Source organism: Folsomia candida, unplaced genomic scaffold (assembly GCF_002217175.1).
Source record: "Folsomia candida strain VU population unplaced genomic scaffold, ASM221717v1 Fcan01_Sc023, whole genome shotgun sequence".
Taxonomy (NCBI): Eukaryota; Metazoa; Arthropoda; class Collembola; order Entomobryomorpha; family Isotomidae; genus Folsomia; species Folsomia candida.
This window is the reverse complement of record NW_019091215.1, coordinates 892,131-909,798: the sequence shown is the minus strand read 5'-3', so window position 1 is coordinate 909,798 and position 17,668 is coordinate 892,131. Positions and strand designations below refer to the sequence as shown.

Sequence of the window (17,668 nt, the reverse complement as noted above, 5' to 3'; positions counted from 1 at the left end):
TAGTGTTACGACCCCGCCCAGCGCCGCCGACAATTAACCAAAAACTGGCGGCGCGCCGCCGAACGCCGGTAGCATTTTACGCGCCGCTCATGCCAAAAATTTTAATTTCCTACGTGTTTGCCATTGTCCAAAAATCAACAAAAACTGGCGCCGCCACCGCCGAATTTGTCGGTGTCGACCTCTGGAACAGTGGTAACATGTGTTTTTCTAGTTAATAGGTAATTAAATACGTAAGACACGAAGAATATATAGACAGTTGTAAAAGGCGGTTGTTAAAATAGTTTAAAATTGAAAGATTTACGAGACTAGTAATATTAAATATTTATATGAAACAGAGGGGTTTAGAAATATGTTTGGTAGGTAACCATTTTTTCCTCGACGTATTAATATGAATGGATTGTTGGAAAGAAATAGTTCGCTGGTTATGATACTATTGTCCACTCTGTACATATGTTTTTCTTGATGAATGAATATGTACATATGTTGTGGTTGAGTTGATACGGTAGTAAATTTAATACTGGAGATATTTGTACCTATGTATTTAGTTAATTTAGTCAATTACCCTATTTAGTTTGACCGCATGATTAATTTTTAATTGTGTATATTTAATGTGTCACACATTATGTGTGAATATATACTTTTATTGAACACATGCATTTGCGTCGTTACATATAAGTACATATTTATCTGTAAGATGAATAATCCTGAATGTTTATTAAATTTGCTGGTACAGAATCTATGTATTCATGAGGAAAAAATAAACAAGTATATTACAAGAATAGACATAATCGCTTACTTAGAATATGTATTGCAAAACACTTAAATATTTAAGTGACGATTAATCCAGTTAATGTGTTTGGTACGAATCAAGTCACTCAACACTTGGAAGACCTATATTCATCTTTGAAGATTATATTTATCGTATATTTGTTCATCTCTTACATACTTGGAAAAGTGTGGATGGTTTGGAGTATACGAAGAAGTTTTACGTATTTAGTTCGTACTTACATACGTAGGAAATATATGGTCCCATGTTCTTGAAGTGACGAAATAATCTATTGAGCGGATTGGCATGTATGTATGTAAATATGCGCTATAATTTGCATAATTTGTATGAAACTGAATATCCAGACTGACATTGTGTTATTACTACAAATATACATACGTGAACTCCATGAATGAATGTATGAATATAAGTATGCATGCATTTAATTAATTTAGTTTAAAATTGCAAGATATGGGATATATTTATCATACATACACACGGACGGATATGACGCTTCCACAAACTTTGATTCCCAGGTAGAAAAAAATTGTGACAAATAGTTCGTAAATATACTTACTGTTCGTTCAAAATTAATATGCAGTAAAGTCCTCAAAATTTTGTAAAAAGTCAAATGGTCGAAGTTGCTGGTTGACATTGACAACGATTTAATTAGGTACATTTTGTCTACTTTTTCAATGAATATTAGGTGAAATTTGGAAAATATAAACAAACTCAATCAATGGAAACCAATCATCCGCCAAATAACCTTTCAGACTTTTTACTGCATATTAATCTTGAATGAACAGTAGGTATGTATATAACCTGCAAAAAATATATATACTGGGTGCATAATGTTTGTGAAATCAACAAACTGATTAAATACATAAGAATTAAATTATGCATGTTATGCCTACACTCTTAGAAACTGGGTATTGATCTCTGAAAAATTTTAATACCGTCGTGCTGGTATAATCACGCAATCACGAATGGGTATTAAAATTTTGCGAAAAATCAATACCACGAGCTTGTACGTGGAGAGTATTAACTTGTAATACCGAGTTGGTAAAACATCAATACTGACTGGTACAGATTTTATACCACGTTTACCCAGTCTCAAATCAGTCCGGTATAGATTTGTGCGCGAGATTTGCAATGTAATCACCTCACACTTGCAGTTGCAAATCGTTCTCTTTTTAAAAATAAGTGCTTCTAAATTATTTCGGCTAGGGAATTATTTGAGGGGAAGAAATTGACTATTCCGCTGGAAACTTTGACACGTTCTTATTAAAGGGTAAGCTTAAATTTATTTTTTCTTTTCGTTTTTTTTGCTACGTATTATATTAATCGGAAGGATTTTTAAACCACCAATTTCGTCATAGTGTCTGCTTTGTATTAATTAAATTGTTTTATATTTAGCGAGATCATCAACTTAGCCAATTCCGAGTTCCGGTCGTGCATATAGGATTCCGGATAATTTTAGGTTGGTGAATACATTTACAAATCAGAATGACTATTGAAATTAAATTAGACATGTGTAGATATTCTAAAATATTTCAACTAATTGACATTTTGCTTATCACTTATTTCAGTTGGATATTTCCTATCGAATTAGGAGTAAAATAACTTTAAATTGAAAAATATATAAAAATAACTGCCTCAAAGTGTGAATTATTTACACAATTTATTGTTTAAATTGCTTGTGCGTTTAGAACCAGTCAGCTCAACTCTTCCACATTATTGTTTGTGAGCCAGTTTCATAATTAAGTTATTCCATTATATTCCATCCAGTTGATTTCCATTTTTTGTAAATATTTGTCATTTATAATTGGCTGATTTGTAATTTTATCAAATAAATAACGTTAAAATCAATACCAACCAGTACTAAACCGTTATTTTTCATACTGCATGGTATCAATCATCAATACCGTATTAAGTGTTTTAATACCGCTGTGTCTTAGGTTGCTACCCTTCGGTATTAATAAACAATACTACCACGAACAAAAATCAATACCGCAAGTGACGTTTTTATACCGTAACGGTATAAATCCAAAATAATACCGCTTGGTATTAAATCAATACCAAAACGGTAGAGTCACATATGAATACCGCGTGGTATTGATCTGGTATTGATTTTTCTAAGAGTGTAATTTAATATTATGTCCGCACAACATAATAAAATCGACGTAATAAAAAGTATTTACAACAAAAAAAAACAATAAACAAACTTCATACGTTCAAAACTGTTTACAAATAAAGGGAATTGATCAGATTTCACAGAAATTATACTTCCATATAAATTTATTTATCTTTATTTGCATTATTCATTGCACGTAAACATGTTTTTCTACTGTCGCAATATATGTAAATGGGTGCTTTGCCATAATAAATTTATGTTAAGCTAAACTACTCTCCCTGTCACCACATAAGTCAGAACCTTGCCCACAAATTGCGTGTAATACGGTAATTCCAATTTGTGTAATTAATTTCATCATTAATTTTGAAATTTTTATTTCTCACTATTTTAATTACAGGTACTTTTCTGAGAAATTATTGTATTGTGCTTCAAATACAATGAAGTCTTCGCACCTTGTTATCTTGGTCGTGTTTGGATTCTTGATTTCTTTCGAAGGATGTAATGCCACCTGTAATTTTGAACGCCCCTTCACATTCCCGGAAGGATACGAATGTCGCATTGGAATTGGAAGACTGGTATTTCAATTAGATGGTAACTTTGTCATATGATGGAAATAATGTAGCAAAATGGAACTCTGGAACAACTGGTGTCGGTCACCTTGCTGTATTTCAAGGCGATGGAAACTTTGTAATTTATGATGTCACGGGTAAACCTCGTTTCCATACGGGAACGCACGGCGCCGGATTTCAAATGGTGTTTCAGGATGATCGCAACTTGGTAATTTATGATAAAGCTTCAAAACCATTGTGGTGGTCGGGGAACTTGTAAGATATTGTAAACATGATGTATAAAATTATTGACATGTACGTGACACGTGTTTAACTGACAAGGGAAGGTCCCCGACTGCTTATCGTGTTCCGGGTACCCACTATGTTTTTTAGAATCTACCAGGACTTCAGATGAAGGATTCATTCATATTTCCGTGTAAAACTCATATTTGGCGCCATGGCGTGGCGCCAAATTTAAAAATTTGCATTTTCGACTAATTTCAAATCCCCATAACTTTTGCAGTTTATGTCTGATTTTCAAAATTTTATGCTTAAAATGATCACAAAAGTCGAAATTTTAGAGAAAAAAATAAAAATCAAAAAATTATAATTTTTGAGATATTTTTAGCATTTTTTCGACGAACCCCCCTCTCTAAGAAAACTACGAAATTTTACGAAAACTCAAAACTGATAATTTTTCGAAAAACGTCATGGGATACGAAAGTTGAACTCCTTATCATGATTTTTGCCAAAAATTTTGAAAATCCGTCCAGGATTTCAAAAGTTATGGCGATTTCAAAAATAAAAACATTCAAATTTGGCGAATTTGGCGCCACGGCACGACCCCAAATGAATCCTTAATCTGGGTTCCTAGTAGATTCTAAAAAACATGGTGGGTACCCTGGACACGGTAAGCAGTCGGGGACCTTCCCTTGTGAGAATAAATAATTAGTACATATTTATATTAATATATTCTTCTATCAAATAAGCGGATCAACCTTACTATGATAAATAGCTTGCAATGTAGATTGAAACTTAAAAAATGCATTATTTGTTTTCAAGAAAATTTGGGATAAGTACGTATGGCGTATGAATTATAGAATTTATTTATGTATATTTCAAATTTATTTACAGTGTCTCAAAAAATTGAAGGCACCTTTACGTATTTTTAATTGCGATATGATCCCATGCACTTAGAGCTTCGAAACTCAGCATGCACTTGTATAAACTAATTGGCGAATAATCCCTCGTCGCCGATTTCTAAGGTCACCGTCCGGTCGAAGGTCAGAATTTTTTTACCACTTCAAAATGAGAGGGCAAAATGAAAACTTCATGGATAATTTTTTTTGGACTTTCTAATATTTTTTATTGGTTGCGGCAAGGCCTCACGAAAAAAATGAGCTATCGTTCGACCGTGTACTTGACACAATGTCGGATAAATAATATTTAGCAAATTATTCGTCACCTATTTAACTTGTATATGTCATGCTTACGTCCTGAAGAATTTTGAATGTTGCAGTAGTGCCAAAATTTACTGCGTTTATGGGCAACTTTTTTCCTTAATTTTTCTACTTCACAAAAATTTTTCTGATATTTTTAATAAATATTTGTCTAAACAATATTTACATCATACAAATGGAAATCAATATTGTCATTGTGCCAAAATCTGCAACTAATATTGGGCACTGTGCAAAAAGCACGTGATCGATTTGAGGGGGGCAGGGGTCAGGGCATCTTATCCTTGCTACGCTAATTATTGTATGGGATAAATACATATGTCACATCAGGGTAGTAGGGGCAAAATTCCTCTCATCCTTCATGTACAGCCCCTTACTCTTTCCAGCATTTTTGTCAAGTAAGACGACTCATATTAAAATTGTAAAACAAAACACGTACATATATAGTAGCACATTATCTATGTATTACAAATCATTCATTTTTTAGTCACCTTCATATTGATTCACTCAATTATCTTGATAAGTATGCAAAATCAGCCCTTTTTTCTAAGAAATTTGCCTTAACAATAACATAATTCAACTATGATTGATCAGATCACGAGATTTATTTACTTACATATGGTACGAGTTGTACAGAAGCAGTATGTAAGCAAAAACGAGAACCAGGTACCATTCAGGGTGAATAGGTTGCCTTGTTTAGAGCCAAATCTGTCCAATGCTGGAGAATCCTCAATTGCTCGTTTGCGAATAAAAAGAAGCAAATCATCTTCTCGTGTTTGTTAGTCATCAAAAACTTGTGGGAATCAGCACCTTGTATGCACTCGCTTTTCCAATGACGTCTAGCCTAACAATGCGTTGGCATAGGGTGATTTTCTCCGATTTTTATGTGATTAATTTAAATTGTTCACAAATATAAATATATATGTAGCTGGACCCATATTTTTTGCGTATTTATTGAATTTGCGCATTTATTGAATGAGCGAGTCTTCGAATGTGGCAGATTTCGAATAAATTTTCAGCTAAAATCTAGATTTAAATAACGCTGCAAATTTTAACCCGATTTCAAAAATTAAGCATTTCCTCCGAATTACACATCTTGAGTAGTCATAAAAATGATATTTTTTTTGTATGTACAGATGTAAATTAATGTAATATAACTGTAAATTTACAAAAATTAAATGGTGTAATTAATTTAATTACGTAATTTGCGGGCGAGAACCTGCGCATTCCAGAAAATAGAAAATATCGGTCATCTTCCATTGTAAATTGTAAATTCTTTCATTGTGATGTCATTGCATGTATGTATCTGTCAGTTATCAGCTTCAAACAAATCCGGTCAGAGACAAACACTTTAAGCTTACCCATCCTGCTTTGCACAGTAGTCTCTCTGCCTCCATCGAGTGTAACATTGCCAATAAAATAAATTATCATCATGCAAAAAACTGGTTATGATTGACTTATCGTGTCTATAATTGCATACCAGTTAGCATTTTTATGTTCATTCCAGTCCAAAAAGTATGCATATTTACCTGCAAATAAATAAATAATGCTGCATCACTCTCCTCTCAATTTCACCAGTCGCCAACAACTCCTTCGTCAAGATGGACCTCCGTATTTTGCTAATTTTGTCCCTTTTCGGCACAATCATCCCTCCCGGCTCGACGGATGGGCCGAAAGGCTGGTTTCGAAGGGCGCAAGAACACCACCGTGAAAAGATTTGCGGCGGCCCAAAGACGCCACAAGCCGCGGCAAATCCTTTACTAGTGGAAACCGAAAACGGCAAAGTTTCCGGAGTACAAGGAGTTTCCCGAGGTGGGAAAGAATTTGTACAATTTCTCGGAATTCCGTTCGGACAGCCGCCCGTGGGCAAGCTACGATTTGAGGTAAGCTTCCTAAATACACGCTTAAAAATAATGTTACCTTTTAAAAATAAATGCGCTCTGAATTCTAAATTTAAGGAAACTTTACGAAATCCAATGTAAACTTTACTCTTTTCGAAGAGAACGCGCTAATCTGGATTTAGTACAATTTGCTTAGTATTTATTGTATTTAATTTTTAAAAAAGTAACATTATTTTTAAGTTTGAAAAAATATGAAAGAAATTTTAACCTAACGTGCTGAATTAATTATGTTTAAACTTTTTTTTAATCAAGTCTCCAAAACCTTTCGGAAAATGGGACGGTGTCCTCAACGCGACAAAATATGGGCCAGCTTGCGCCCAGTATGATTTTTTCGTTGCCAGGAAATCCATTGGAGTGGAAGATTGTCTGCACTTAAACGTCTTAACACCTTTGGTAACCAATTTATCTGTAAATTTAAGCCTAGCTTATTTTGCCTACTGGCAAAAATTAATAAACCCCTTGCTAAATACCTACATAAGTAAAGGGTGCTGATTTAATTCGTCCCGATTGTATTTAAAACTCTAATTTAGAATCGCAGCGATGACAAACTCCTCCCCGTTTTTGTCTACATTCACGGCGGTGCATTTCACATCGGTGCGTCCCACGACTACAAAGGAGACTACTTCATGGACCACAATATCGTTTTTGTCTCCTTGAATTACAGATTGGGAGCTTTAGGTGAGAATTATTTAATAAAATCACATCAATCAAGTTATCCTTCAACAAAAAATGACTTGGATTGAAGTTTAAATTTTTTAAATTTGAAAATTTCTACAACAGGATTTCTAAACACGAACGACGGTTTGATCCGAGGAAACATGGGAATGAAAGATCAGGTCTTGGGGCTTCAATGGATTCAAAAAAATATTCGACAATTCGGCGGTGATCCCGACCTGGTCACGATTAGTGGCACGAGCGCGGGTGCCATCAGTGTGAATCATCACCTCTTTTCACCAAAGTCCAAAGGTAGACATCAGATAACTAAAGGGTGTTAATTTAATTCGTCTCGATTTTTCTTTTCAATATTGGAAAACCTGGTTCTCAAAAACGGTGGAGATTTGAGTTCATTCTTCTTATTTGAGACACATTGCTACGTAAATAGTCATTTAGAAATTTATATTAATCATTTCCTTGACAATTTTGTCTTCATGGTAATTTTCAAAAATTTGTGACGGGTTCCAAAAAGTGACATGGACGAATTTAATCAAAACCCTTCACATATGTAGCACACAATTTCCAAAAAATGCAAAACTGAACATATCCATTAAAATTTTTTTCTTTCCAGGCCTATTTTCCAAAGCCGTTATAATGAGTGGTAACAATCTGACACCGTACGGAATTATGCGCTCACCTAAAGAATCTGCGGATAGATTCATCTCCAAAGTAAATTGCAACGCGGGGTCACGGGCTGATGAGGTGACCTGCCTTAAAAATCTGGACACATCTCAACTTTTGGCCGGCCACGGAGATATCGTGGTAAGGAACAAATCCTATTAAAATTAATTTGCTGAAGGTGTACGTCCATATATTTATTACGTCATTAAAAACGTGGTTGGGTATTTTTCCGTCACCCATCCCACTCATGTAAAACGTAACATGAATAGGACAGGGAAGGAAAGGGTGTTCGGTGTTCAGCATTTTTTGACAACGTAATATTTCCCCAATGTCCACTCTGAAACGTAAATGCACTCTGAATTCAATGTTAAGTAAACTATATTTAATCCAAAGTAACACGAAAAATTTATAAAGACTAAGGTTTACTCTGGTTTTAGTATATATGTGAGTTCTTTATTTTCCCATTATAATTACACACGTTATCAAATCACATACATTACACGTGCGAAAAGCTGACTACAAATGAATTGTACATCTAAAAATCCCTAACCTTAAAAAAGCCCGTAAAAATGAAATTATGAAAAAGTCAAAATAGATTATATGCACATAGTTGATAGTTTACTAAATATAGATTTCAGAGTGCGTTTACTTTTCAAAAGTACCGCATTATTTTTAAGAGAGTGGCTTAAAATTATTAATTGAACAGTAAAATATACAAGTGGATGTAATCATGTCAATAATGTCATTTTCAGATCCCCCTTCCCCCACCGTTCGAGCTATTCTTCTCCGTGAGCAAGGAAACTGTTCAGGATGACGACACTTTCATAGCAGAAGATCCACTGGAGACAATAAAGTCCGGGAATTTTAGCAAGGTCCCCGTTATCATGGGAATTGCGGAATTCGAGCTTCAAGCCTTAACAGCATGTAAGAGTGGATTACTTTTCGTAAAAAGCATCAAATTTTTCATTTCTCTGCTCTGGGAATTTATTTTAAAATTCTGAACGACAAAGTTTTACATCAAGTCCTTGAGGAAATTGGACCTCTTCAAAATTCGCTTAAAAACTCACTTCCATCCTATTTATCATCTTTCTGATTTCAACTTTGTCGTCCAGAATTTTAAAATCAATTCCCAGCGCTTAGAAACGATTCAAAATATGTTTACTTGGACAATTTTGGGGATGATTTGGGATCAATCCTCTGCTAAAAAATCAATGATTAAATTACACGAGCTTTTTTTGCAAGTTTTTACATATGTATGTATGGCAAATATTTTCATGTTCACTTTGTACAGTATACAGCGGATTTCCAACGGAGTCTGCCCGAGCCCGAGACAACTTCAATGATTGGGCCCCTGAGAAACTCGACTATCAAAAAGATGATAAAATTTCCGATGAAATCAAGCAGTTTTACTACCACGGAAACACAACTGATGTTACCGCAGGAGACAAGGCCAGACAAACCTCGATCTTATTCACGGACAGAATGTTTATCACGGGGTTGGACAAGTTTGCCAAATTGTATTCCGCACATGCCCCCGTGTTTTTGTATATCAACGCCTGGAACCCGGAACCCAATATGGCGCTGGCGAATTTGATGTCGACAAGTCACAAGAATTGGAGTAAGTTTATCCTTAATGGAGATCTCCCAGCTTTTGGGGGAGCCGATTTTAAGCATATTTGTCTCAATCGGTCAGAAATATAATTATTGCGAAATTTGCTAAAGAAATAGTCTCCCAATGTGCAGGCATATGTGCATTCGAAGAGGAGAAATCGTAAAGTAAATTTGAAAAGTGTAAAACTTATCCAACTTTACTCCCGGTTGTTTTTTCTTTTTGGATGCAAATATCCCCTCCAAACCTGGGAGATATACATAGGAGCCTATTGTAAATTTCATACTAATTAAGTTTCCCAAAATTAGAGGAAGTACGTTATGTTATCATTTCGCAGCATTTGTAAGCAATACTTAATGTTTTATGGTAAATTCCACGCAGCTGGAAATTCACATGGGGACGACGTCATCCTACTTTTTGAACAAGCTCACGCAAAATTGGACAAAGGAAGCAGAATTTATAAGTTGTCCCAAGATCTTGTGGAATTATGGACGCAGTTCTGTAACGAGTACGTACTTATTTGGATCATAGTTATATATACAGTGTTTATTTCTTAATGCATTCAATTTTTTTTAATTTAGAGAGTGGATGAATTTCCGTGGGGTTCCGTGGTGGCAAAATAATCCGATGGGGAAGAACGTGACTTTCCTTAAAATTGATGACATTCCCGCACTGGTGCAGGATCCTTTTAAGGAGAGAATGGATTTCTGGGAGAGTATCGAGCAAAAAATTAAGAGCCCGTAATTCTGAGTCATTTTTTCTGATAAAAACTTTGGTGCCTACAAAATCTGAATTAAATCCCCGAAAACTACAATCCTTAATCTTCTACTACAGATCATTGTTTAAATATAAGATATCAATTCATTGAGCAATAAATCTTTTCAAATTTATTGCACATATTCTGCATAAATATTTAGCAAGAAATGACCACATATTGACCATCCACTTTGATTAGATTTGCTCTGGCCGTGCATAGAAATTGGGGGAATAAAATTTGGAAATTGCAGATCTGTATGTGTAGTTACATACCAATTTTTATGATAAGTTAACTAGGAATGTTCACATTAACAATATACATAATCGTATGTTTAGATTCAGATCGTCATGCGCAAAAGACTGTCCCATTGAAATAAGGTTGGACCACATTATACTAGTTACAAAACATTAATAAAATTTATTAAACAATAGAAAAATAAAAATATTGTGGGACAGGTTATAAAGAATGGTTTATTTTAAGTCAGGGATTTTACTCAATTAAGCATGACATGCATATTTGTATGTACAAACGTACATACATAAGTTAATACTTAAGTAAAATAATTTTAGAAATTAACCACACATACTTAGCAGAATTTTATGTCTCAACAACTAACTACAGTTTATACATAAATCATCAGACATCGAAATACAACTCTCAATTTAGGTTACGTTTACTTACATAATTAGAGGAAGTCAAACTACTTAATTACTGAAGTCAAATTTTTGTCTCTTGTTTCACCAAGAGTGGTTTTGACGAATTTTTAGTTTTACCAAAATTATTATCTATTCCAAAGCTGGTAAACATTTCGCTACAAAACTTGCAGCGAATAAGTTAATCGCTCCACCGATACGAGTACAACTCCTTAACTTGTATGATTTGTCTTTAAAAAGTTACATAATCGAATCGTTAACACATGAAAAGCTGTTTACGGTTACTAAAGAACAAAGTGTTGAACTTACATATGCACAAATACATACATTTATGTGCATATCAACAAATATAATTTAAGACATAACTGGAAATATTACTTATTAGCTTATTATCAGCTACAGCGTCGGATATTCGAAGTATACCTACGTATATTTGATGAGAAGTCTATGAAATAATTATAACTCGCTTTATAAATTCTTGAAATGGGTTCGGACTATAAATGGAATCTACTGGGACAAGAAGTGGTATAGCCATATTGGAATAACCACCTAATTAGAATCAACCCGTTTGCTACATACTTCTACCAAAACATATCCACAATAATTTGCATAATAACACATTCTTATCGTATTCAATACACGCGGATACAATAAGTCTAAAAAATTTTCTCTATCCTAAAAGGCAGCTAATATATAAGATAATCAAGAAAAGATGCTCGCCCTTGGCAAGAAGTGATCAGATTGATTAGAAAGAAAAAACGTTCAAATAAATTGCATTGATCAAAGATACATAGGTAATCTTCATGTCAAATATTGAGCAAAAGTTTCCGTCGAAAGCGAAATACGTTTAGTTGATTACTACTCTACCTGCATTATTTTCCAAAAGATTAACTCCTTAAGCAAGGTCGAGCCAAAGATGTTATACTGGACACTTTCAATGCAGAAAATAAACGTTTCTAATTAATGAATCTAAAATGGCCGCGAACCTTTTTATCAATTTCGGAAGGATAATGAGATAGAAATTAAATGCGCAATATCGTCAGTTAGACAATGTACCCTCAGCTAACATGACATGGGATAAGGTGACTAACAGAAAATGCTTAACCCTTTTTTTCTTTTCAACTTCTTCATAACTTGGTTCAGCTGACTCCTGTGCTCTTACTCGAAGAAATTTAAAGTACACAAAAGCACGACTTTCTAAACTTTCCAAATTAATGCCTGCCGTGATTATGGCACCATCCTCGTGAACGGATTACAGACGTTCACGTGAATGCGGTACAAATTATGTCTACAGTACAAATTATTGTGCTACACGAAAGGGACTAAATGGCTATTTGCTAACTCAACTTTGGATTCTTTTTTTCGAATTGCTGAATTTAAATACTGGGCATCCAAGCTCACATTGATTATTTAGAATAATGGAAAATTTATTCCAAACGAGCTATGTAAATAAGGGGCCTACACATACTTCTCTACCAGCAAACTTGGTTTCCACGCGTAATGCTTAGATAACCTAACAAGTTTTATCAAGTAGTTAATTGCATTCATGATACGGGCGATTTTAATTATTTGTTCTTTCTGGAAATTTACATCATTTTCGAAGGAATTTAATCACTAGGCTTAAGTATGTAGTTAGTAAGTAAATATTAATTTCCGAAAGTCAATACCCGCAAAAAATGAGAAAATCGTTCGAAAAACATCTTTGGCCTACTCACAGGCCACGCGTTGAGATCGCTTACATTAACCATTTAGGAAAATTTGTACTATACAATCAATCCAATTTAACGAGAAGTAAACAAATATTCTTTCGCGTTAGAAATCTGTACGGACCGAGTAACTATAAGAGTGACAATAATGAAAACCGGAATCACTTCACACCTTTACAATTTTGATTTGGATAAGATTCTCAGAGTTGGTAGAGCTGATTTTTATGAGTCCAACGTTCCAAGTCCGGTGTTTCTACTCCACCCTCTCGCGGAGTGGGAGGAGCTCAAAGTTGGAAAAACAGGGGTTTTCTGCGATTTTTAGCTTAAAGGCGGGTCAATATTTTTGAAAACAGTTTTCACCAAAAGTTTCCTAATTTTTTTATCTACAACTCTTTTCAAGCGTTTTTTGAAATTCTCAAAACGGATGTCACGATTTTGGATTAAAAGTAGGGAAAGGTCAAGTCTCACATAACCCCACAATTGGGGTCATATGAGATACCATTGGAAAGCTCTCCACGCGAGGATTAAGAATATATATACTTTGTCTGGTGTATGACCAATCCCTGTTGTTCTAGAGACAAAAATATTCTGAGTTTGTCCCTATACCATTGCCATGTTAGCTCCCAATCTTCCGCTGTGTTAAATTCTGGAACATTAAAGATTCTCGTTCTCACGCACATCTCAGATCTGTTAGACCCCGAACCATGACATTTCGTCATTTTATGATGTTTAGCATAAATTAGGATGGTTTCTGCACAAATTCGCGTCATTTAAAAAAACTCGAAAATCTGGAGAAAAAACTTGAATCCAGAAAATCCGAAATCGTGACATCCGTTTTGAGAATTTCAAAAAACCCTCGAAAAGGGTTGTAGGTATAAAAATTATGAAACTTTTGGTGAAAACCGTTTTCAAAAATATTGACCCGCCTTTAAGCTAAAAATCGCAGAAAACCCTTATTTTTCCAACTTTGAGCACCTCCCCCTCAGCGAGGGGGTGGAGTAGAAACACCGGACTTGGACCCTTGGACTAATAAAAATCGACTCTACAAACGCTGAGAATCTTATCCAAATCAAAGTTGTATGGGTGTGAAGTGATTCCGGTTTTCATTATTGTCACTCATAACTAATTTTAGTTTTCATAAAAACTTCAAACAACCAATTTGCTGGCTAATTGTTATACGAGCAGTTAAAATTGACCTTACAAAGTCGCAGTAAGAAATGAAACACTTGAAGTTTTTTAATTCATAATTTTTGTCTTGAATAATTCACACATTATTAGCAAACAAATGTAATTAATCATTATATGTATTTATATCATTTCGTGAATACAAACCCCAACAAAAATGCGTTATGTGTGAATAATTTTTCACTAAAGTGTACTACTCAACGATGCATTCGAATATGTTCATATGTTAAACCGAGGAATAATTATGGGCCTAAGGAGTCTTTATCTACTAAAAAAGCAGAAAAAACATGGCCATCGATACATTAGATGTAGGACACGAATATTTCTCACGACCTAACTTCGGTTCTATTTAGTCAGAGCAGGAATACCGTAAAACCTCTATTTATAGCCCTCTTCTAATTATAGCCGGTCTCCAAATATAGCCGGGTCTAGAGCCCAAGATTTCAAAATTTTGGCCGGGTCTCTAATTATGACCTGTCTTGTCCCCTGTGTCCCTGTTCATAGTCCATTAAAGAAAAATGTTGCACATTATGCCAATCAACGAATAAGTTGAACTACTAATTTTTTCCTATTAATTTCAGGTTAATAATGGATATAATCATGACAGACGATTTAAAAAACCTGCTAAACTTCGTTTCAAGATGTAGATTAAAAGTGAATGGGTTACTTATGGCTTATCTTGCTAAATTAGAAAACTCAAATTGAGTCAAAATGAATTATATTTGATTTTGTAACATCTAAAATTTTTGGAGCAACAAAATTTAGCCGGGTCTCTAATTATAGCCGGTCTCTAATTTTAGCCGGGTCCGTGGCCCTCAGTTTTGGATTTTAGCCCCGGCTATAAATAGAGGTTTTACGGTATATTATTCCATGAAATCATTAAGTTAGAAAATATGATGTTTTCACATACTTCATATTTTTCAATATTTCTCATTTAACACAATAAATTGTGTCCGCTCTCGAATTTTCGATTTTAAGAAATAAACTATAAAATCTCAATGATTATCATTCTTGGAATTTCGTTGGGAGTTTAGACAATCTTTCGAAACGCATAATTGCCCTGTACACCGGACAATGATTTCATACTTATGCATATTTCTATACCAGACTTAACGTTATCCCACAACGTGCACATTTCTTTGTCAAATGAATTGACACACGGGCTTTTCTAATATTTAAATATTACATACAACGAACTACACATTTTCTGATAACAGAACAATGATTTCAGATTTGTCAAATATGAAAATTAGAAGGACGACTCTAATTAAACAATTTGTTAACAAATTGAAAAAAAAATAATATTCAAATTTAAAGAAATCATTGTAAAACCGTATCTTCTGACGCTATCACCGCTTCGAATGTGTAAATTACCAATCCTTAAATTATGAATCCTTAAAAATCTACGACGACGAGGAATTATTCGCCAATTAGTTTATACGACTGCAGGCATTCGTAAGTGCTCGGGATCATATCACAATTAAAAATAGGTGCCATCAATATTTTGAGACACTCTACATAAATACGTAAGAATTTTTCTTATAAAAATTAGACGACTGGATGGATTAACACATGCACAATTTTTGTAATTAAAAAGATGTTCGACGAAAATTGTTGACGTCATTGAAAAATGGTTATAATTAAAAGTAAATATAATTTATGCAGTTATGTATCAAAAGATACCGAGATCCATTCATGTTTCCATTGTTGCGGTAGATAAGCCTAATTAGGTCGAATTATGTAGAAGATGGGACATTACTTGTTGCAGGAGGAAGTAGACAAGCTTGTTGTGGATAATTATGAAATGGTTCCTTCATGAGACGAGGGGTGGTCTAAAATCTGTAGTCCTACAGATTTTAGACCTTCCTGAAGTGATGACCTGGCAGTGTCATGCAACATGTTCTGCAGTCTGCAAATTTCCATCACGAATGTCATGGATTCTTGGAAGCTGTAATACAAGCAAAAAGGTAATTACCATTAAATACGTGAAAAACATGTCAATAAGCAATTACCAGGATAATGTCATCGCTTTGAAAGTAAATGTACTCTTATGAAAATCAGAATTAATCCACAATTTGATATTCAGTTCTATTCTGTTAATCGAGTCAACATTACTCTTGGTTTAGTATCTACATACGTTTAGTTTACTGAATTTAGAATTAAGAGTGCGTTTGTTTCTCAAAAGGGTGGCATGCTTTATAAATAAATATGTAAGAGTATATTTAAGAAAGGCTTAGTTTGCAGGTCTTGGCGTAAAAACGTTATCAATATTTTGAAAATGCTACTCAATAATTTTACGATCAAGGATACCCATCTTCTTAAACGTATACATGGTTTTTAAATATCTCAAAACTCATTAAAAAATTCCAGAAAACTTATTTATTTGACGAAAAACCTTGTGAATAGTCAGACACCTCGTCATATTCTTAGAGTAAATTATAATTATTTTTAACTAACAATCGGTATCTATGTTAGCAAATTATTTTCAAATTAGCAAATCGTGAAGTTCAATTCCAGCGACAAAAAATTTTCTTACCTCGAAAAAATAGGGCAAATTTGTACCCTCAAAAGTCCCGAAATTTAGGTAGATATAGAATTCCCAATTATGAAATTGGAATAAAGCGAATTATCTGAAATGAAAAGTCATAACTATTTTAAAATCCAAAATCGTAACAGCTTTAGTTCAGAACCAAATGTTAAAACTACAAAAATTTATTTTTTAGTCGACACAAAATTTTCATTGATGTTTTTTATCAGCCTTTACATGTTTCTTTAAAACGAAACTGAATTTACCAGATAGTGAGTTTTATATTTAAAGGTTTCATTGATAAATTTAAACTCTAATTAAATTTATAAGTGTAGTACTATAGAAATATAATTTACCAAGTAAATAAAAATTTATGTGCTTCTTATTAATCCAATATAAATTCGTGCAAATTAATGCAACAAATTTCTTACCGTACAAAGTTGGAAGCCGAGTCTGCGTTTGTGCTCCAATTTGGCAAAACATAAATTCTTTTTTCACTTATTTTTTTACGTCTCCACTTAACTTTTAAGACTTATTTTACACGTGACGTAATTAAAATTTCTGTAATGGAACTGATGCTAAACGTTCTGCAATTTTTTATACATGTTACTGGAGAAAGGTTGGAATGATAATGAGAAAGAAATCACCATGCGTTGCATTATTTAAGGAAACCGGCGTGGACGTGGCCCTTCGAGAAGGACCACGAAAAAGAAAGGGTCCTTCCTTTCTGAGAAATGTTGGATAAATTTAACCCAACATTTTAGACAGTGCTGAATATTTAACCTGCGAGGGTACAAATTCCACACGGAATTTTACTCGGAATTTAACCCGTCCTTTTTTACCTGCCTACAATCCAGGCTAATCGGAAATTTCAGAGAGTGATGGAATATATACATACCTATGTACGTATAAATATTTATGTAAATGTGCACTTTTCTACGGCATATATTTTGTACAAACTAACAGTAATGTAGCACTTTTGAAAAGCAACTGAATTCTAAATTAAGTTGAGTAGTATTGTAAATTTATTCGTGCATGATGCACGTTATACATATACAGGGTGGTTAAAATGTCACGCCACAATGGAAAA

General features: G+C 34.0%; 1 protein-coding gene and 3 long non-coding RNA genes across 4 annotated transcripts; 3 read left to right on the top strand and 1 right to left on the bottom strand.

Annotated features, from left to right (window-relative positions):
- The first annotated feature begins 1,685 nt into the window (after positions 1-1,685).
- LOC118438595 lies at positions 1,686-2,637 on the top strand. The gene is made up of 3 exons (XR_004836937.1): positions 1,686-2,057; positions 2,183-2,246; positions 2,356-2,637. It is a non-coding gene; the product is annotated as an uncharacterized LOC118438595 (long non-coding RNA).
- Positions 2,638-3,177: 540 nt separating this feature from the next.
- On the top strand, positions 3,178-3,766 carry LOC118438600. Its single transcript, XR_004836939.1, has 2 exons — positions 3,178-3,226; positions 3,298-3,766. It is a non-coding gene; the product is annotated as an uncharacterized LOC118438600 (long non-coding RNA).
- Positions 3,767-6,436: 2,670 nt separating this feature from the next.
- On the top strand, positions 6,437-10,645 carry LOC110858891 (venom carboxylesterase-6-like). The gene is made up of 9 exons (XM_022107778.2): positions 6,437-6,788; positions 7,059-7,199; positions 7,337-7,484; positions 7,587-7,772; positions 8,092-8,282; positions 8,894-9,065; positions 9,433-9,759; positions 10,132-10,258; positions 10,332-10,645. The coding sequence occupies exons 1-9, from the start codon at positions 6,507-6,509 to the stop codon at positions 10,492-10,494; spliced, it is 1,737 nt and encodes a 578-aa protein (XP_021963470.2). The 5' UTR covers positions 6,437-6,506; the 3' UTR covers positions 10,495-10,645.
- Positions 10,646-14,084: 3,439 nt separating this feature from the next.
- LOC118438577 lies at positions 14,085-17,231 on the bottom strand. The gene is made up of 3 exons (XR_004836924.1): positions 17,010-17,231; positions 16,588-16,681; positions 14,085-15,999 (listed from the first exon to the last, which is right to left on the bottom strand). It is a non-coding gene; the product is annotated as an uncharacterized LOC118438577 (long non-coding RNA).
- Positions 17,232-17,668: the final 437 nt, after the last annotated feature.